General features: G+C 31.9%; 1 protein-coding gene across 1 annotated transcript in view; it reads left to right on the top strand.

Moving 5' to 3' along the window:
* The window catches only part of LOC126881453 (glutathione S-transferase-like), a 112274-nt gene that overhangs the window by 45889 nt on the left and 43441 nt on the right, over positions 1–22944 (top strand). Inside the window, exon 3 of the mRNA XM_050645737.1 lies at positions 20586–20753. Within this exon, the coding sequence (XP_050501694.1) occupies positions 20586–20753 (168 nt within the window). The remainder of the gene's footprint in view (positions 1–20585; positions 20754–22944) is intronic.

Raw genomic sequence — 22944 nt, 5'->3', positions numbered from 1 at the left:
TTAGATTTTGTTCTTGGCAGAATTGTATTAGACGATCACTTCTATCGTTACGTTCCCCTAGTCCTTGATTTTCCATTATTGTTCCAGCACTTCCCTTGCCGACTTTTGCATTAAAATCGCCCATAACTACCGTGATTTCCCTGCTCTTTGTCATTTTCAGTGCATCTTCAATTTGTTGGTAGAATGTTTCTACTTCATCTTCTGTTGCATCCGTCGTTGGTTCATATACTTGGATCAAATTTAGTTTCGTGTGTGATGTCCTTATAGGCCAGGGTAATAAGACAAAAATATACCCTGTTCGTGACACTTCAGCAGCCAGGGTACTGAAGCGTTTTTTCGACAAGTAATACCTATAGGAACAAATTGTAACTATTTGCTGCGTAGGATCTGGCGGCCATTTTTATTTATAAACAATTAACTGTCAAAAAATGGTATTGCTCCCTTTTTTTTTCAAATCAATGGAAAACAGTGAAACTTATGATTTTTTTAGTACAAATATCTTTGAGATTATGGAAAAAGCTTTAAAATGACATATTACAAAGTTTGATATACTCATTTATTGTTAATATAATTGCAAAAAAGGTCGGAATTGCAAAAAAAATATATTTTCGCAATAACTGTTGTAAAAATTAGTGTACAGGTTTGATATTTGTGTACAATGAGGGTTCTTTGGTGCTTAATATGTGATAAAAATTTCAAAGCGATTCATTCAATTGTTTAAATTTTATTCGAATTGTTTATATCAGAGAGCATTTTTTTTGCAATAACATAAGTCAGAAAAAAATGACGTTAGAACCATTCCACAGGTGTCAAATGGAAGAACATGAGCTATATTTTCAACTTGGTTTAAAAAAAATGAATAAAAAATGCATTTATTAGTAACAAATAATTATGCAAAAGTATCGTAAATATTTCCTTATAAACTTTTTGAATAACTTTTTCCAAAAAAATTAACTTTTTTACCCTGTTTTAAGTGCACAACTACCAAGTAATGGTATTTATATCATAATTGATAAAAAATTGTAATAAATATATATAATTTCTTATTTAAAAAAATAAAAAGTTTATAAGGAAAGATTTACGATACTTTTGCATAATTATTTATTACTAATAAATGCATTTTTTATTCGCTTTTTTTAAACCAACTTGAAAATATAGCTCATGCTCTTTCATTTGACACCTGTGGAATGGTTCTAACGTCATTTTTTTCTTACTTATGTTATTGCAAAAAAATGCTCTCTGGGATAAACAATTTGAATAAAATTTAAACAATTGAATGAATCGCTTTTACATTTTTATCATATATTAAGCACCAAAGAACTTTTTTGCAATTCCGACCTTTTTTCGCAATTATATTAACAATAAACGAGTATATCAAACTTTGTAATACGTCATTTTAAAGCTTTTTCCATAATCTCAAAGATATTTGTACTAAAAAACGATGTTTCACTGTTTTTCATTGATTTGAAAAAAAAGGGAAAAATGCCATTTTTTGACACTTAATTGTTTATAAATAAAATAGGCCGCCAGATCCTACGCAGGAAATAGTTACAATTTGCTCTTATAGGTATTACCTGTCGAAAAAACGCTTCAGTACCCTGGCTGCTCGAGTGTCATGGAAAAAACCTTATTACCCTGGACTATTATTTGTAGTAGCATCGTTTGAATAATACCTACTAAAATATTTCCTTAGAGTAGGAAGAATTTTACACTTCCCAGGAGACGTAACGCGCTATCTATCCTTCAAGCGAAAGTGATGCCGATTTTGACTAGTCCGCCATTCGTTTAGTGTCCATCTGAGGTTTTACACCACTTGTTTTATTAGTTATTTTTGTGCAATTTCTGAATGAAAACTGGCTATTTTTTTACTTTTTAAAATGGTTATGTGTTCGGCTTACAGTTGTAAAAGCAACAACAGAAATAATGAAGTGGGAGTTACATTTCACAGGCAAATAAGTATTTGTATTTTGTGTGCGTAGATGAAAATACACTACTTAAATACTCCTTTATTCTTCGATATTGCCTCTTATACTCAGGGCTGTGCGGTGCTATGATGCGGTGAGGCAGCCGCATCAGGCGGCATCACAAGGGGGGCAGCATAATCAATAAAATCAAAATACAAATTGAGCCATTAAATAATTAAAAATATATATAGGACCAAGTGTCAGCCGAAAATATTTAACTGGTGAAGGTTTAACAGAACTTATTTTGTCAAATTTGGAAAAATTAGTTCTTGATTTAAAACGGCTCAGAGGACAAGGCTATGATAACGAGGTTAATATGAAAGAAATAAGAAAGGGTGTGCAAAACAGAATATTTGAAAAATATCCGAGAGCGTTTTACGTGCCCTGCGCATGCCACCCTAGTCATAAATGACGCAGCCTCTTCTTCTACAGAAACAACAAACAACAACCTTTTTTTGTATTATACAAGAACTGTACACTTTTTTTCTGGTTTTACAAAGCGTTGGGAAGTTCTGAAAAAAACATGGTTCACAACTAATACTAAAACCGTTAAGTACTACTAGATGGTTAACTCAAATAGATGCATTGAAACCTCTAAGATTTTAATTTTGTGAAATGTACAGGGTGTAACAAAAATACAGGCCATAAATTAAATCACATATTCTGGGACTAAAAATAGTTCGAATAAACCTAGCATACCTTAGTACAAATATGCACATAAAAGAAGTTACAGCCCTTTGAAGTTACAAAATGGAAATCGATTTTTTCGAATATATCGAAAGCTATTAGAGATTGTTTATTGAAAATGGACATGTGGCATTCTTATGACAGAAACATCTCAAAGAAAAATTATAGTGAAATTTGTGCACCCCATTAAAATTTTATGAGGGTTTTGTTCCCTTAAACCCCCCAAACGTTTGTGTACGTTCCAATTAAATCATTATTGTGGTGCCATTAGTTAAATTCAATATTTGTAAAACTTTTTTGGCTCTTAGTACTTTTTCGATAGGGCAGTTTTTATCGAGTTGCGGCTTCTTTTTTAATGTGTTTACATAAAAAATTTATGGGGGTTTTGTTCTTTTAAAGCCCCCAAATGTTTGTGTACGTTCCAATTAAACTGTTACTGCGATACCATTAGTTAAACACAGTGTTTTTAAAACTTTTTTGCCTCTGCATTTTTTTCGATAAGGCAACTTTTATCGAGTTGTGGCTTCTTTTTTAATACGGTTCAAAATATACCTAAAAATGTAAATCATAAATAAATTTTCATATTATTACCAAGTCTCCATAATCGTACTTAACCATATACAAATATGTGGTGGATTTGACAAATATTCAAAATATCTCGATAAAAACTAGACTTTTCGAAAAAGTACTAAGAAGCAAAAAGTTTTTAAAAGATTGTTTTTAGCTAAGGGTACTACGATAATAATTAAATTGGAACGTACACAAAAGTTTGGGGGGTTTAAAAGAACAAAACCCCCATAAAATTTGTATTGGGTGTCTAAATTTCACTATAATTTTTTCTTAAGATACTACTGCCATAAGAATGGCACATGTACATTTTCAATATCTCTAATAGTTTTCGATGTATTGGAAAAAATCAATTTTCATTTTGTAACTTCAAAGGGCTGTAACTTTTTTTATGTGCACATTTGTACTAAGGTAAGTTAGGTTCAATGGAACTATTTTTGGTCCCAGAATATGCGATTAAATTTATGACCTGTATTTTTGTTACACCCTGTATAATGCCTTATTCGAAATAATAGTAGACGTCAACAATGATTCAGAAACTAAAGTCAAAGCACGAGGATTAGTAAAAAATAATAAAAATTATAAATGTATATGCGGTGTAGTTCATGGCATGATATTTTATTTCATATAAATTCAGTCTCGAAGATGTTGCAACATGTAACTATAAATTTGTCAGATTGTGTAAAAATGTTGTCAGAAACTAAGAAAAATGAAAATTAACTGACAATTTGGCTATGAACAAATGAAAATTACTGATAATAAAATTGCAGAAAATCTTGTAAATAAGTTCCGAATTTCCTGCTGAAAATTAATATTGCGGCAAGAGAAAAATTCGTCAATTTGATCTGTGGATCAGCTCTTAACAGAGGAAGATAAATTTATAGTAATTTTTTTATCTATATTTTAGACATTGCCTTTAATTCTTTAATTAATCATTCAAACTCATAATAAAAATTTTAAATTTATTTTATGATATTTTTAAATTGAGCGAAATATAAGAAAAGGGAAAGATGATAAAATACTAGAAAAATACTAGGAAAATATTCATTCAATACTTTTCATAGAAAAAGAATCGGATATAGAGGCAAATGATTTTCTAGAAGAATTATTGCATGATTTATCCCAAATGGTACTATACTCCATGAAACCTTTAGAGGTTTTGAACTATTTGTGCCAAAATAACCTAATTTCTTTATACCCAAATATAGTTGTATCATTAAGGGCCGGTATTATTTGTCCCGATTAAATCCCGGTTAGAGGAATTTTGTCATGCGAGGTGCAGAAAGTTCCGGCTCTAAGAATTTTATTAACACTCTCTGTCTCGGTAGCTTGAGGAAAAAAGTTTTTCAAAATTAACAATAATTAAAAACAACTATTTACGAAGCTCCATAAGACAAACAAAACTAAAAAATAGCACTTATTTCAATAGAGTCCTCACTAGCTGCTACTTTAGACTACACCAATCTGATTGACGAGTTTGCCAAAATTAAAATCAGAAGGATAACATTGTAATTTTCGTAAATATTATTTAACGTTAATACATATTTCATTTTATTTAAAGTATGTTTTGCTTTTAAAATAAAAATTTTCGTTCATTTTGTGTAATTTCATTTAATAAAAATAAATACTAATATTAAGTTTCAATAATATTTAGGTGGCGGCATTCCGAAGACTTGCATCATATTGAACAGATGTACCGCACGGCTCTGCTTGTTATTTATTTAAAAGTCAACACTTTAATGTACCTAATTACATAACTAAAATTACATGTTTTAGTTATAAAATGCGAAAAATTTACATGTAAACTTAAAAATAACATTAAAAACCACCATTTTACCAGTGGTGTAGGTACGAATAAATTAATTTATAATGGAATTTATAAACTGTATTGTGGCAACTACGAAAATGAACTTAATAACGTTTACTACATGGTCTACTTATTCCCAAATTTTGGTTTACTATCTCAATCACGAACGTCGCAAAAAACCCCTTACATTTTTTATATTCACCCCTGCCCCACCCCTTTATCGGCCACGCAGCGTTCCACCCCTGAAGATTTTACTTAGTTACGTCATGACCTACTTATTCCTAAATTTTGGTGCAGTATCTCGATCATGAGAGTCACAAAAATATTATTTTTAAACATTTATTTGTTTGAAAATGGAGTCTTTTGGGTTTCGACAAGTTGTTAATAGATGTCGCTATAGCGTCTGAATGTTAATTATATTTTATAATTGACAGAAATGGCAAAGATTTTTATTTTCTTTTCAGAGCATCATTACGGTAGCTTTCCTGATGAGAACTAAGGAGTTCGAAATGGTCCATAGAAAGATGGTAATGATCTCTGAATCGAAAATAAAAATAATGCCTTTATCTACCTACGTTCTTACTCACGTATTGAGTACTAGGAGACAGATTTGTTGATCTTTGCCTCGGTGAATTGATGTGTTGTGGAGTGCAACTATATAGACTCCCCATGTCTCTGCATTCATCACCCTTTATTTCTTGCAAATTTTAGAAGGATTGGGAATAGGTATAAGAGAGAATCTGTTTCCGAACTAAGAAATCCAAAGATTTTATTATTTTTAAACATTTATTTGTTTGAAAATGGAGTCTTTTGGGTTTCGACAAGTTGTTAAATATATATTAATATAGCTAGACTTATCCTTAAAATTAACAATAATGGTTGAGGTATCAAGATACCTACGTAGTTAAGATTGTTGGTGCGATTAACAATTAAGCACAAATTAAAGCAGTTAGGTATAGGGATTTCTTAAGAAATAAAAAAGTACCATAAAATATTAATTTATTACAATACTACAATACAGGGTGTTCCATTTAAGAAAACTCAGAAAATACGCATTCCGAGTTTTGACCAACCCTGTATACTAAAATTCAACATTTAGCTATACTAATAAATTTCAACAATAAAGAGTTTTTGATATCAAACTACTAAAATTCTACAGGGTGTGAAAGTTGCTACGAAATGAATAAGAAAACGTAATTATCTTTTAAACTACCCTGTACAACAATACAAAACATCATATTTTAAGAAAGAAGACATCGAGGAGAATTCAAAAATGTAAAAATAAATATTTAAAAAATCGAAGTTATAGGCAACTTTCGGTATGACCGGAAGTAACAAATAGATGAAAATATTTTCATTAAATAGATCACTCTTCAAAACCCCTTCATTCCAATTTTCATGATTCTGTTGCCTTTAGTTCTCGAGATACTAGTATTTCTAGTAGTTTTTTTTATCTGCCTCACCCTAAATACAGGGGTCGGCATAAGTCAGGCAACAAATTTTGCAGCGACAAAATGAATTTATTCAAAGAAATTACAAGAAGGAATTGAAAAAAGGTTACTGTAGAGAGAAGATTGGGAAAGTAAGACAGATCCGAATTACCATAGTCTACCGGACATCATACACCGAGAGAAAAAAATCGTGACATAAAGAAACTTTATTTATATTTAACCCTTAAGTACTAACTCTCAGACGGCATCGCTTGTCGAAAGTGGGATATCTCCCTTCCAAGAAAATTTTGAAGGTCACTCGTTTATAACTTTTCAAGTTGGGTTGTTCTTTAGTAGTATTGAATTCGGCAATTTGCGGCAGGTTGTTATTCGAAAGATATTTAGGCTCAAAGTGTGATTTCCGTCTAATAGACGGGGTGTTAGTGTTTGTGCCCAGTTCGTCATTACACATAATGTGCCCCAGTTCGCCAAAAAACATCAAATAAGGAAATAAAGACCATGAGGAAACTCTTTTGAAACGGTTTGATGAGGTAGAAGACGACATAAGCGAAGTGGAATCAATTTGTGATGAAAATGTTGCCACTGACTACCATTGCTACACTGTACTAGCTATAGTACCTGTCAGTTTTTTTTTGTTTTAACATTTTTTAAAAACCTTTCTATTTTCATTTTTCTTACTGTTTGTTTAACTCGATTATAAATTTTTATTAAGATTCTTTAATTTGTTTAATTTTTATCACACTTTTTTTTTCAGAAGTAAAAAGGTACACAAACAATCCTTCCGTTCTTGTTATAATGTTTTTTATTTTAATAAATACAGAAAAACTAGATTAATTACTTTGTTTTTTAGATAATCAATATTTTCAGTAAGTCATCGAGATATTTGTTTTCATTAAAATATGTAACAAAAACAAAAATTACCACTAAAATATTAAACCCGTCTGTCAGGCGGTTAGTTAGTGTTTACGTCATTGATTTAATATGTTAGTACTTAAGGGTTAAGAAAGATCAACTTGGCATATTGCCTAAGAAATATATCTTTGTATGTACCTAATATATAATTTTCTAAAATATTTCAAATAAATTTTACTCTAGCCAAAGAAATATATCTTAAATGATTGATGAATAAAATTGAACTATCACTTTCTGGCAAACTTCAAACCCATTTATCAGAAAGAAATTACACTTGATGTTAATTGATTTTATTAGTCATACGAATATATTTTCTTGACATTACAAAACTATTCTTTCTGAGCAATAATATTTCTTAGTAAGAAATATTATTATTATCTTCCTATTAATAATTAATGTATTTAGAAGTATTTAATTTAATGTATTTATATCAGAAGAGATTACAGAAGAACACCCGCCTCAGTACAAATACAACATCGACGCACTGAAAGATAATTCAATCTCCTTTCTTTTTAAATTAAGACTGAGCCAAAAGATAACCAATACACAGTTTAATACAAGAACAGCAGATGAAAAATATGATCGGCTAAAAAAGTGCTTACATGAAGCTGCATTCGAAGCGTTAGGGGAAAAATCCTCAAATAACACTAATCACCCTTGGTTTACAGATTCTTTAAAAGAAAAGACGAGGGAAAAAAAAGAAGCATATCAAAAATGGCTCAGTACCAATTGCTCAGAAGACCGAAAAACCTACGCAAGAATAAGAATGGAAACAAAAAAAGAAGTGATTAAAACCAAAGAAAATATGTGGCTGAAGAAATGTGAAGAAATAGACACTCTTATGGGAGGAACAAAAAGCAGAGAAGCTTGGAGAACAATATCAAATACAAGACAAAACGTACAAGAAAGATGCCAGATATCCCTTATAAGTGTAAACGAGTGGGAAACATACTTTAGAAACCTATTGCAAGAGAATAGACAGGAATATGTAAGGCAAACCATCATCGCCCCAAACAACCTGGAACAACTAGAAGATATAACTATTCGAGAACTAGAACTAACGTTAAGAGAAATGAAAAACAATAAAGCTCCTGGTCCCGGAGGTATTCCAATTGAACTCATTAAGCACAGCACGACACAGGCAAAAGAAATTTTAGTTGAAATATTCAACGGATGCCTTTCAGGCAATAGTGGCGTGCCCTCTGAGTGGAAAAACTCCATAACTACCCCTATATACAAAAAGGGTGGTAGAAAAAATTGTAATAATTACAGAGGCATTAGTGTGACCAGCTCAGTTGGAAGACTGTACGGACGAATAATAAAGAAACGGATAGAAAAGGAGTGGCAAGATTCCGAAGAACAAAGTGGATTTAGGGCAGGTAGATCATGCACAGATAACATTTTCTGCATAAGGCAATTACTAGAAAAACGTTCTGCTAGAAATCTAGAAACTCACATGGTATTTGTAGACTTAAAAAAAGCATACGATACCGTTCCCAGAGAAAAAATGTTTGAGGTATTACAACAAACCACTTTAAATAGAAAATACATCCAAACAATAAAAGATCTCTATGCTAATGCAACAACAGCAATTAAAATTGGAACGAAACTTTCAAATACCTTTGAAACTTCGAAAGGCCTTTTGCAGGGATGCTGTCTGTCGCCCACTTTATTTAAAATTTACCTTACACATGTGTTAAAATATTGGACTAGGAAATGCCAAACAATGGGGATACCAGTAGGAGATTCTTATTTGTATACGTTGCTATTTGCTGACGACCAAGTTGTGATTGCTGCTGATAAAGATGACGCCAGTTACATGATTAGAAAATTGAAAGAGGAGTACCAAAAATGGGGTTTGGAAATGAGCATGGAGAAAACTGAATACCTTGTAGTCGGAGGTGATACTGAAGACTTAGAATTAGAAGGGGAATACATAAAAGGATGTGATGAATTTAAATATCTAGGTTCAATTTTTGACAAAAACTCCACATGCGATCAAGATATAGAATATCGAATAAGCCAAGGAAGAAAAGCTATAAAACAGCTAAATGGCATTTGGTGGAGTACAGGACTGCAAAATCAGACAAAGAAAAAAATCTACCAAACTATCGTGGAAGGAATTGTCCTGTACAACTCGGAAGTGTGGGAAGTAAAAGACCGACAAAATAAAAGACTTCAAGCTTTAGAAATGGACGCGCTTAGAAGAAGCTGCAGAATATCTAAACTGCAGCATATCCCAAACGAAGAAATAAAAGAAAGAATGGAAGTAGAAAAGGATATTATAGACAGAATAGAACAAAAAAGATTAATATGGTACGGGCATGTCCAGAGAATGGGACCAACAAGATGGCCCAAGAAAATGATCCAGTATGTACCACCCGAGAGAAGAAAAAGAGGCAGACCGAAGAGAACATGGATACAAGATGTAGAGAAAGCAATGAACAGTAGACAACTCAACGAGGAAGATATTCGTGACCGAAAAGCATGGCGAATAGGATGCGGGAAACGGCGAATGCTGTAGAACACCCGATATATATATATATATATATATATATATATATATATATATATATAGAAATATATTTCGCAGGTGTAATCGTATATTTAGAATTAAGTTAATGTTTCTTGAAAATAAAGTGACATTACATACGGCGAAATAAATCATTGTGTTAAGGTAAAATCATTATTTATTAATAAAAACAAGATATAAAGCGTTATTATTACATACAAATATTTTCTCCACTCTTAAACCACTGGCTTCTACACAACAATATAAGGATGGAGAGGCAAATCCAACTTCCTCAATGTTTCCTTCTTTTGTTAATAGCATGCACTTTGTATATCAGCAATTCACTAAAACAAAATCGTTATATAGAAAGAGTAAACTTATTTTAATAAAAATTTTTTTTTAAAGATATAAATATTTATTTTGACAAATTTAGGAAATACAAAAAAAAACAAATACACGGCCCCACATAATAACTATTAATACTAATAATAATCAATCATATTTAATTCAAACATGGCCTTATTTAACCTACACATCTTTGTTTATTTTTTCTTTTTGTTAATGAAATATTAATTATTTATCTGTATAATATTAAGTCACACAATAAACATTGTTTAGCTAAAACAAGAGGGAAAATTCAACCAATGTAAAACATTGAAGCAGACATAATATGTAATTTTCTTTATTTTTATAATCTAAAAGAGACAGCATACCTAATCGTTAAGAAATTTTATTACGGGAACATATTATTAGTTTACATCTTAAGTCATTTAATACATATTAACTAATTCACAGTTTTCGGCAATAAAATTTCTTAACGATTAAAATATTTTCTTTAAGGCTAACTGATTTCTTTAGCACAAATAAATGAACATAAAACATCCTCAGCGTTGCACCCGCCATGTTTGATATAGCGTTGTATTGTATATTTTTATAGAAGACGATACATTCAAGAAACCTATTATAGTTGATACATAAGTATACATATTTTAAAAAAGGTACTTACATGTATAAAGTTCTACCATTTCTGGAAATCCCCGCAGTTGGTTAATAGTTCCTTTCTTAATATTGTTCTGAAGCTATATATTATGTTTATCATTCTGTCCCAGCTTTAAATTGTGGCTTATTTCCCAGTTAGAATAATAAGCTCCTTCCTTTCAGAATTGTCCATTATTATACCTAAAAAGCATATAAAGATACTATTATGTTTCTTTTATAACCATTCGGATACGCAACAATATTATTATTACATCTTAAATTACTCAATTTACTTTTATTTAATACCTAATATGTACGTACCTTCAAAATATCCGTTAATTTAGTATATTCAAATGGGAAATAAGCCACAATTTTACCTAAAAATGATTTTATTAACGTTTCGACGCTTAAGTCGGGTGTCGTTGTCAAAATACAAAATAATACTAAATAAACAAAAATGGTGTTGCTTACTAAAAAATTCTTCTAATAATTTATTTAATCTGACTCATTTATATCGGCAATTCAGACACGTATTATACATTTTAAAGTAGACGACTTTAAAATGATATTGCCAATATTGATGAGTTGCGTTCCTGGGACGACTTTACTAAAAGATAGTTCATTCGATTACATGAAATCAATCCCAACTCAAGAATATCCGCCACAAAAAATCATAGCATGTGATCTGTCTTTAAAAAGACAACCAAATGCAACGGTGGCACTGAAATTCTCGCGTTAGAGATTCCATAGTAAATCACGAGGAAAAACCAGGAAAAACCTCGTGATACTATCCCGACATCGTAAGTATTTGGGTTTACATTTAGTTTATTCTCAAAAATAATACCAAATTCTGACTTGATATTTTAAATTTTAAATAATACTAAAATACTAAATATGTACTAACTCGATATGTTACTGATTTACTAATTGTGGTATTTTCTTTCTATTGACTTCCTCCTTTAATATGGGTAACCACATCCTACTGCATTCTACCGAGGAATTTGCGACACAATTGGTTTCATTTAGTATAATTAGAGCCGCTTCTTTGATTTTTCTCTTTTTATTATCTGCTTCTTTCAGGACTATACTTGAATCTCTCCACTGAACTCTATGTTCATTATCCCATGCGTGTTGACATATTTGAGATCTATCAAATTCTCTATTTTTTATATAGGACTGATGTTCATTTACTCTTACGTCTAATTGTCTTGACGTTTCACCTATATAAAATTGTTCGCATTCACAAGGTATTTTATAAATACAATTCTTTGTTCTTTCTTGTTCACTGTTAGGTTTAGTTTTAGATAGAATAGATCTCAATGTGTTTGTTGTTTTGAATGTTGTTGATATGTTGAATTTATTTCCTATTGTTTTAAGTTTCTCGGATAGTCCTTTTATATATGGTATTGATATTTTCCTCGTATTATTTCTTGTGAATGTTGTAGGATCCCGTTCTAAGTTGTTCTGTTCCATTCGATCCAATCTTGATAATTCCTTATTTATAAACGATATGGGATAATCATTTTTTAATAAAACAGATGTTAACAATTGTTTTTCTTCTAAAAATGAATTTTCGTTAGAACAAGTAATTTTGGCTCTATCATATAAGGATTTAATGATTCCCTTTTTAACGTTGATGTTATGATTTGATTTGTAATTGAGATATCTGTTGGTGTGTGTTGGTTTTCTATACACTTGAGTCTCATATCCAGTATCCTTCTTTGAGACCAAAACATCGAGGAAAGGTAGGAATCTATGGAATCTCTAACGCGAGAATTTCAGTGCCACCATTGCATTTGGTTGTCTTTTTAAAGACAGATCACATGCTATGATTTTTTGTGGCGGATATTCTTGAGTTGGGATTGATTTCATGTAATCGAATGAACTATCTTTTAGTAAAGTCGTCCCAGGAACGCAACTCATCAATATTGGCAATATCATTTTAAAGTCGTCTACTTTAAAATGTATAATACGTGTCTGAATTGCCGATATAAATGAGTTAGATTAAATAAATTATTAGAAGAATTTTTTACTAAGCAACACAATTTTTGTTTATTTAGTATTATTTTGTATTTTGACAACGACACCCGACTTGGGCGTCGAAACGTTAATAAAATCATTTTTAGGTAAAATTGTGGCTTATTTCCCATTTGAATATACTTGATTATAAAAATGCCACAAGAAAATAGCTTCAGAACAACATCCGTTAATTTATAAAGAATGCCAACAAATCCAAAATCCATCTATATGAACATGAACTAATATCACGGCATCTTGACAAACACTGACGATTAAATCATAAATAGTTAATCTGCGCAATTCTTTTGTGGAAAGAAATCTCTTTGCAAGTAATATTTCGGCATTAATGATAAAGTTTTTATTTTATAACCAGAGTTACTACAGAGGGTATTTCTAAAGAATTATTTCTTGTGGTTTAAAATATTTATTTGACTGCAAGAAAATTTCTTGTTCACAAATATAAATATGGATTGAGTTAACATTATATTTCTTATACTGCAAAATATTTAGTTTTCAATTTAAGAAATAAAAACTTTAGGATAAGAAAATTAAGTGTAACCATTAATACATTTATTAGTATTGAAGAAATTATCTGTAAGAAATTATTGAGTTGTGTTTAAAAAAACTCGTTTCTTTATAATATGTGAACCGGTATGTTTAAGTTAATATGATATGTTAACTTTTAACAAAGATGGCTCAAAGAAATCAGTGTTTTAGGAGAAAAGAAATTATTCTCTCGGTTTAAAAAAATCTGGCGAATGTGAACGTTCCCGTAAGATTTGGGCAGCCCTTAATCGAATTCGGACAAACTGTGGAAGATGCCCTGACTCTCTCTACAGATGGGGTAAACTTCCCTCGCCTTCTTGTGACTGCGGCGCTGCAAGCTGCAAGACAGACGATCAGACACATTGTTCAGGACTGCCCACGCATTTTTCCATATAAATTTTAAAGTTAGGAGAAAATACAACGCTTCCATTCAACCCCGTATAATGTGCTCTAAGCAATTTTTTTGTTACCGGAATAATAACAAACGATGTCAATACATGTATGTACCTTCATACTGATGCAAGAATCCTGAAAATCGCAGTACAAATAATAAAGTTATAAATTGTCAAACTTAATCAAAAATTTTTAGTGGCGGAATTTTATGCCGGGAAGTGTATGTTATTTTCTCTTTCTCGAAAAACTTTGTCAACAGTCATCATTTCTAACGCTGTTGCGAATTTCTACATATCATCTGCTACATCTGTTCCATTTCCAAAGAATAAAAATAAGAGTTCATATATCTTCTTTTGAATTGATCCACACGTGCATTAAAATCGACTCCTATTATGAATTTCTCCTCTAATAGAATAAGTGATAGAATCCTCTGTAATGGTGTCCTACCTGAAACAGTTCTCTACCTGATATCCGAACGGAGGATCTGTTTGCTTTCGGAACATTTTACCTCAGGAGAGGCTATCATGTTACGCTGTAGAACCTCTTTTCATTATTATGGCCTGAAAAGATTTTCAGACATTTGATAGCTGAATGACTCTTCAATCAGCATCATGTCCAGCACGATTAAGCCAACACCCTACCAATACAAAGTATAGTGTTACCCCGGACCCGCTTCAATTTTCTGTTAAGGCCAGGATTCCTACTGTAAGGATTACCCTGTCCACTAGTGATGTTGATTATAGTTATTTTCGAGTATTCGTTGCAAATCGTTATTTTTGTATAAAGTAATCATTTACAGTATTCGTTACTTTGATTACTATGATTACTTTTGTATTTGAGTACCGGTAATCATATCGAGAGTCGTATTTCTCAGCAGGTTGGTATTTTGTATTAGTCCAGAAAGCCACTGCGCATCCGCTAGGAAAAATATTCTAATTCGGATTCTTTGCACAATCTTACTCAAAAAGGACTCCTTTTAACAAATTTGCATGTTGCCAGGACCAAAAAGTGGTCAAAAATTTTTTAAACGTTTTTTTTTGTTTTTTTCCTAAAATTATTTTTTTTGCACGGAAAAAAGTTTTTTTAGGTTTTTTGGATCATTCCAAAGAGAAAAGGTCTTTAGTGACTTTTCTCTAAAAATGATAGTTTTTGACATATAAGCGATTAAAAATTGAATAATTGCGAAATCGGCCATTTTTAACCCTCAAAAACTATGTGAAAAGCTGAAAATTTGAATGTTGCCAAGGTAGGTGGATATTCTTTAAACATCGATTGATGAAATCCCGAAGAGTTTTTTGCAATACAATATTTAAAACTCCTTTGTTTTTTAATTGCTACTCAAGCGTGCACGACACTATTTTCCACCGACAGTATGGTGCAAATGAAAGGAATAAATTCGTTATTTCGTAAACCCGCGACTTTAAGGAAAAATCCCGAAACAGGTCGATTTTTATTTTTAAGTTGTGATATTGTGGCATATATGGTATACTAGTGACGTCATCCATCTGGACGTGATGACGTAATCGATTATTTTTTTTAATGAGAAAAGGGGTCGTGTGCTAGCTTATTTGAAAGGTTATTCAATTCTCTATTCAGTAATATAAACATTTACATAATTATTTATACAGGGTGTCCAAAAAATTTTTATTAAATTAAATTATTTGACAAAAAAGAAGTAGTAGGACACCCTGTATAAAAAATTATGTAAATGTTTACATTGCTTGATGGAGAATTGAAGAACCTTTCAAACGAGCTACCACACGACCCCTATTCTCATTTAAAAAAATCATCGATTACGTCATCACGCCCAGACGGATGACGTCACTAGTATACCATATATGCCACAATATCATAACTTAAAAATAAAAATCGACCTGTTTCGGGATTTTTCCTTAAAGTCGCCGATTTTCGAAATAACGAATTTATTCCTTTCATTTGCACCATACTGTCGGTGGAAAATAGTGTCGCGCACGCTTGATTCGCAATTAAAAAACAAAGGAGTTTTGAATATTGTATTGCAAAAAACTCTTCGGGATTTCATCAATCGATGTTTAGAAAATATCTACCTACCTTGGCAACATTCAAATTTTCAGTTTTTCACATAGTGTTTGAAGGTTAAAAATGACCGATTTCGCAATTTTTCAATTTTTAATCGCTTATATGTCAAAAACTATCATTTTTAGAAAAAAGTCACTAAAGACCTTTTTTGTTTGGAATGATCCAAAAAACCTAAAAAAACTTTTTTCCATGCAATAAAAATAATTATAGGAAAAAAACAAAAAAAAAAACGTTTAAAAAATTTTTGACCACCTTTTGGTCCTGGCAACATGGAAATTTGTTAAAAGGAGTCCTTTTTGAGTAAGATTGTGCAACAAATCCGAATTAGAATATTTTTCCTAGCGGATGCGCAGTGGCTTTCTGGACTATATAGGTATTCCGATATAACAACGACCTTCACCAATATGTTTAAGGGATAAAAAGATTTGATTACTATGATTACTTTTGTATTTGAATACCGGTAATCATATCGAGAATCGTATTTCTCAGTAGGTAGGTATTTTATATAGGTATTCCGATGTAATAACGACCTTCACCGATCTAGATAAAAATATAGAGTTCTCGCATTCGATCTTTGTTAATGACATACATTACATATTTTACGTATACCATTATACCTCCCTCTGTTTCATCTTCTATCTTCTCCTCACCCTCATACCCTTAAAAAGCTTCATAACGATAACGATATTCGATAACACTCCTAAAATACAGGTTCCGTCCGTTATTCGCTGGGATACGATTGGTAGAAAGTAATAAAGTGTACTGGTTGTAGATACAATAGTCATTACTCGCTCTGATAAGATTGGTACGAAGTAACGATGAGCGTGCTAATAACCGGAAAAATAGCGCAAAAGATGGAAAACGTATTAAGTTGTGAGATAAAAAGAAATGAAACTAGTCGAGCTGGGACATTTAGCGATATTAACATATAAATTAACATTATATTGATTGTTTCCCACCTTTACACGTATCAGAAGCGTATGGCAACTAAAACTGTCACTGTGACAGTGGAAGTTGCTAAACTCGTCCGATACGTCTGAAGGTAGGAAACAATCAATATAATGTAAATTTTTAGGTTAATATCGCTAGATTTCCCAGCTCTATTAGTTTCATTTCTGTTTATCTCACAACTTAATACGTTTTCCATCTTTTGTGCTATTTTGCCGGTTATCAGCGCGCTCATCACTGTAAATTGGTACGATGTAACGAAGTAATCAGACTAATCAAAGTAATCAAAGTAACGATTTGCCTCCCTGTATAGTAATCGTTACTTTCGGTATTCGCAAGTAAGGAGTACTTTGTAACGAATAGATATACTTTTTCAACATCATTACTGTCCACCAAAAATTTTAAATTAAGGGCATAGGCGCAAAATTTCGCCTGTCAAAATGTTCAATGTGTTTTAAATGTATTCATTTTTTTCGAATCCTGGGAAAACTAATGAGTATTTCTGAAAAATTTTAAACGCAGAATGAAAGATTACGTTATTGCCGAGGGTAGAAAGTCCCTAAAAACTTCTATAATGTTTGTTTCAATAAGTTACAGGGGTGAAAAAGAAGTGTGATTTTTAATTATAAATATCTCATTCATAAGAAACTTTTTGTTGATTCTAAGGGACTTTCTATAGTTAAACTAGATCCAAACCCAGACATCCAAAGTGAAAGTTATCCTTTAACACCAAATTGTTCTATAGTCCATTCTAGTTCTATATTCTACATTCAGTTCTATAGTTCATATAGTCCGCATAATGTTCAGAAAAAGTCACACCATTTTGAGCGTCGGGTTTGGGGGGAGAGGGGGGAGAACTCGGTAAATTCGTAGTTTTTTAAATTCTTCGTCAATATTTCTAAAACTATGCGGTTTAGCATGAACAACCTTCTATACAAAAATGTTCTACATTAAATTTGAAACAAATAAAGCTCTATGATAATCCTTCTAAAATGAACGGTTCCAAAGTTACGGAGGTAGTTTAGTATAATTGGTCCAAAAAAGGCCTAACCCAGACATTAAAAGTAAAAGTTTTCCTTCAACACCAAATTTTTCTATATGGTCCAGATATTGTTGAGTAAAAAGTTACACCATTTTGAGCGTCCGGTTTGGGGGAGATGGGGAAAAATCGATAAATTAGTAGTTTTTTTTATGTTTTTCAATATTTCTAAAAATATGCTTTAGCGTAAACAATATTCTATAAAAAAATGTTCTACATCAAATTTAAAACAAAAAAGGTCCTATACATAATTGTTATAAAATCAACGATTCCAGGGTTACGGAGGGTGAAAAGTGAAGGTTTTCGATACTTTTTATATTTTTTGGGCAATTTATAATATGTGGCCGATGGTATGCTAGTGATTAGCCCTTGAAGAAACGTCAACCTCACCACTTAAAATCATCATCAATTGCCAAAAAAATATAAAAAGTATCGAAAACCTCCACATTTCACCCTCCGTAACTCTGGAACCGTTGATTTTATAACAATTATGGATAGGACCATTTTTGTTTTAAATTTTATGTAGAACGTTTTTGTATAGAACATTGTTTACGCTTAAACATAGTTTTAGAAATATTGACGAGAAACGTTAAGAAACTACTAACTTACCGACTTCTCCCCCATCTCCCCCCATCCCCCCCCCCAAACCGGACGCTCAAAATGGTGTAACTTTTTACTGAACAATATCCCAGGCAACCAAACGACGTTTTTATAACGTAGATAACACGTCATAAAAATGACCAATTAACGTGTTTCTATGACGTAGTACTGACGTTGAAAATCACGTGTATTTGTCTCATCGATTTGACGTCATAATTGTGACGATTTTAAAACGTAATCGTATCTACGTTTTTTTTCACGTCGGTAAAATCACATCTTTAATACTTTCAAAAAGTGACCTCTTTCAGATGTTTCAAAGTAGTATAAAAAATAGGTACATAACATGAAACCTATAGGCCTACGTCCCATGTGTCGAAGATATAAGTACTATCACTTGTTTAAGATCGCTTATGCGCTAGGCTAAAAGCATCATTAATTCTGCATGATTGTACCAGCCCTCACATTTTAGAATTTTCACTAGTTATATATACCTACTTACTGTGTCAATACTGAAACAACATATATATGAAACTAATAAATAATTTATTAACAAGTTATCCAGCATACTAATATCTTAATTTAACGCTGTCTTAATATCTTCATTTAACGCTTAATTAAAAACAAATAAACATAACCTCAAATAGTTGTCAAGAAGAATTACTGCATTAAACTAACTCAGTGAGCAAAAACACATAAAAATCGCTTAATTTACACGTTTCTTCAACTAAATATATAAATGAAAAGTCTTATAATCACACAAGGCACAAACCACGTAAACAATAAATGAGCAATTTCTTATGAATAGTTAGCGTTATCTATACCCAAACGAAATTGTTTGGAGTCAATACAAACAAGCAAGCTCCTCGCTCCTTCCAATTTTGTGACGTCAGACTTAGGCTGTCTGAAATTAAAACGTTTTTACAAAAGACGTCTGTATGACGTAATGTTCAAACACGTGTTATATTCAACCAAAAACTGACGTTTCCTCAACGTTATATGACGTCACTTGGTTGCCTGGGATGTGGACCATATAGAACAATTTGGTGTTGGAGGAAAACTTTTACTTTGGATGGTTTAGGCCTTTTTTTGGACCAATTACAATATACTACCTCCGTAACCTTGGAACCGTTCATTTTAGGATTATGTATAGGACCTTTTTTATTTCAAATTTAATTTAGAACATTTTTGTATAGAAGGTTATTCATGCTAAACCTCATAGTTTTAGAAATATTGACGAAAATTGGAAAAAACTACGAATTTACCGACTTCTCCCCTCTGTCCCCCCCCCCCAAACCCTACGCTCAAAAAGGTGTGACTTTTTTCTGAACATTATATGGGCCATATAGAACAATTTGGTGTTGGAGGATAATTTTCACTTTGGATGTCTGGGTTATGTCATTTTTTGAATCAATTTTATTATACTACTACCCTCGTTAATAATGTAGCTTTCATTCTGCGTTTAAATTTTTCAAAAATACTTATTAGTTTTCTCAGGATTAAAAAAATGGATACCTACACTTAAAGCACATTCGACATTTGGGGCTATTGCCGTTAACATTGAAATAAAATTATTAGTCAAGGAACATGTATACAGTAACCGCCACCCTGCTAGATACATAAGAACATTGAGCTATTACAGTCCTGGACCCTTCACTTGTTGCAATGTTTATTTTTATGTCTAGTGACGTTCAGAACGACAGAAAATGTATAGAAACTGAATATTAACATAAAAAGTTGACAATTAATATGTTAGCTGTAATTGACAGTTATAGTTGTCATTTTGTTAAAGTTGTAAAGTGTTGTAATGTTCTTGGTGTTTGAATAAAGTTATTTTAAAGCAGAGTAACAGAACTATTAATTAATGGATTTTTTGTACGGAAAAACAATTATGTTGAATAGTTTCTTGACAGTAACATGACAGGGATGAAAGTCACATCTGAGAACGGACCGGATTAGCCCATAAGCATAGCTAGCAATTACGTACCTATCCATGTATCTAGTAGCGTGTCGCTTACTGTATCTTGGTTAATATTGTACTCAATTGTATTCTAAGGTGATATTTGTCCTTAAAATAATTATAGAATATTTTTTATACTATTTTCAGCCACTCCTTTCGGCCAAGTACCACTTTTGGAATATGATGGAAAAGTGGCTCATCAGTCAATTGCCATCAGCCGTTATCTCGCTAAGCAAGTAAAACTGGTAGGAAGCAACGATTGGGAAGACTTGGAAATCGATGCTGCTGTTGATACCATCATTGACTTACGCACAAGTAAGTTAAATATAAATAATCCTAAAAGGAACTTGCATAACTTTTTATTTTAAAATGTTGTATTATTCATGCCTATTCTGTAACTCATTTCGATGATAGAAGTAAGGAAAATCGAATAGAAGTGACCAAGTCGAATTGAAATCAAAGTTCTTATACACATAGATTTGGCCAACTCCGAAAAATAGCGTAACGCGGAACAGTTCGGGTCGGTGGTCTATCTATCTCTACCTACCGGCGCTTAACTTTCTCTATCTAGCATATGATGGCCGCCGCCTGTGTGTCACTTTCGTTCCGTTACTCCCACCTCTTGGTAGATACGCTCACACTCGCATGACAGACAAAGATGGCTAGACCACCGTACTTGATACAGAGACATGTAAAGAAAATAGACTTGGCTAGGGATATGCCACTCAATGCATCGGGGTGTAACGTCGATATCAAGTACGGTGGCTTTGCTATCTTTGTCTGTCGTGCTAGTGTGAGCGTATCTACCAAGAGGTGGGAGTAACGAAACGACAGTGACACACAGGCGGCGGCCATCATATGCTAGAGAGAGAAAGCTAAGCGCCGGTAGAGGGAGATAGATAGACCACCGACCCGAACTGCTCCGCGTTACGCTATTTTTCCGAGTTGGCCAAATCTATGTGTATAAGATCTTTGACTTGATATCGACCTTACACCCCGATGCATTGAGTGGCATATCCCTAGCCAAGTCTATTCTCTTTACATGTCTCTGATTGAAATAGTCCAAATCGGTATTCCATAACTACGTCCGAATCTCTACAATCGGAATAGTGAATAGAAATTACTTCGACAGCATTTACCCTGTCGGAATGAGTTTTCGATATTGTAATTATTGTGCTTGACACAAGCGCATTTTATTATGGTTTGACGTTTATATTTTATAGGTATCTACTAAAAATAATTTATTACTACTTATTTATACTTATTTAAAGTATTTGTACCTTTTTGAGCTGCGTAATTTTTTAATCTGTGAGTTATTTATTTAGATAATTGTATCTTTAATTTAGACATGTTGTACGAGTATTCATTGAACCTAACCTTAATTTATTTGGCATCTGAATGTCTGCCAGTCACAGTGTTGCCATACTTTTTTTGTTTATTTCTTGTACAATTTCAATCAATGGTATAATATACAAGAATAAGATTGTATATTATAAGAACGTTCAAAATATAAAGATAGACTTACAACGTTGATTGGTAAATATATTATACCCATAGATTTATAATACTCTAGATTGCGCCTTACGATCTTAAAATGGGTGACGGTTGCGACAGAGATAAATGAGCCTATTTGGTCGGTAGTCTCTTTCTAATTCAAGGGGAGTATCGACGACGTCACTATCCTACTCTGTCGTCGAGTATTTTAGATGGTTTGACAGTTCGAGCGGATGGCGACGAGAACTGGTCGTTTGTCTTCGGACGTGGATAATCCTGGTTCGAATCCCATACCAATCTTTACTTTTTTTATTTTTTATTTAATCAATATTGCGTTTATTAGATATTATTACATCTCTAAAATAAATCAATGCAAAGAAATATATAACAAATAAGAAAAACTGTGTAGGTACCTATAGATTTTTAAAAATATAAAAGCCAATGTTATTTTTTTTAATAAGTTAATGGTAGAATAGTATAAAGTAATTAAAAATATTCGTAAAAAATTACCAATAATTAATATCAACATAATGTACCATCGATTTATTAATTGAATCGGTCATTTCAAAAACAACACGAGTCACATATTCCTAATTTTACAGAAGAGCAAAGAAAACTTAACTATATATGTAGTCGAAAGATGGATGAAATGGATGACATCAAAATTGAGAGTTATATATTGTAGTTTTGTTCCTAATGTTTTTACTGGACTGGTGTCGTTTTTGCACACAACGTTTATCTTAAAGGAGTCTATTCCTCTCAAAAAGTTAGTTTCTCAAAATTGTGGACTTTGCTGTTTTTGAAATGACCGATTTAATTATAAGTAATTAGACATTATTTTTATTTATGAAACTATTGTTACAATTTTTTAAAAAAGTAGAAGCAAAACAAACATATTCACATCATTCGAATAAGGACGAATTTATATTAATAACGAATGACTTTTATTTTACTATGCAGTTCACAAATTATATATTCCAATATTAACTTACTATACCTAGGTACATTTATG

The sequence above is a fragment of the Diabrotica virgifera genome, chromosome 3 (genome assembly GCF_917563875.1).
Source record: "Diabrotica virgifera virgifera chromosome 3, PGI_DIABVI_V3a".
NCBI lineage: Eukaryota > Metazoa > Arthropoda > Insecta > Coleoptera > Chrysomelidae > Diabrotica > Diabrotica virgifera.
Note: the sequence above shows the minus strand (reverse complement) of the source record. Positions and strands in the feature narration are given on the sequence as shown.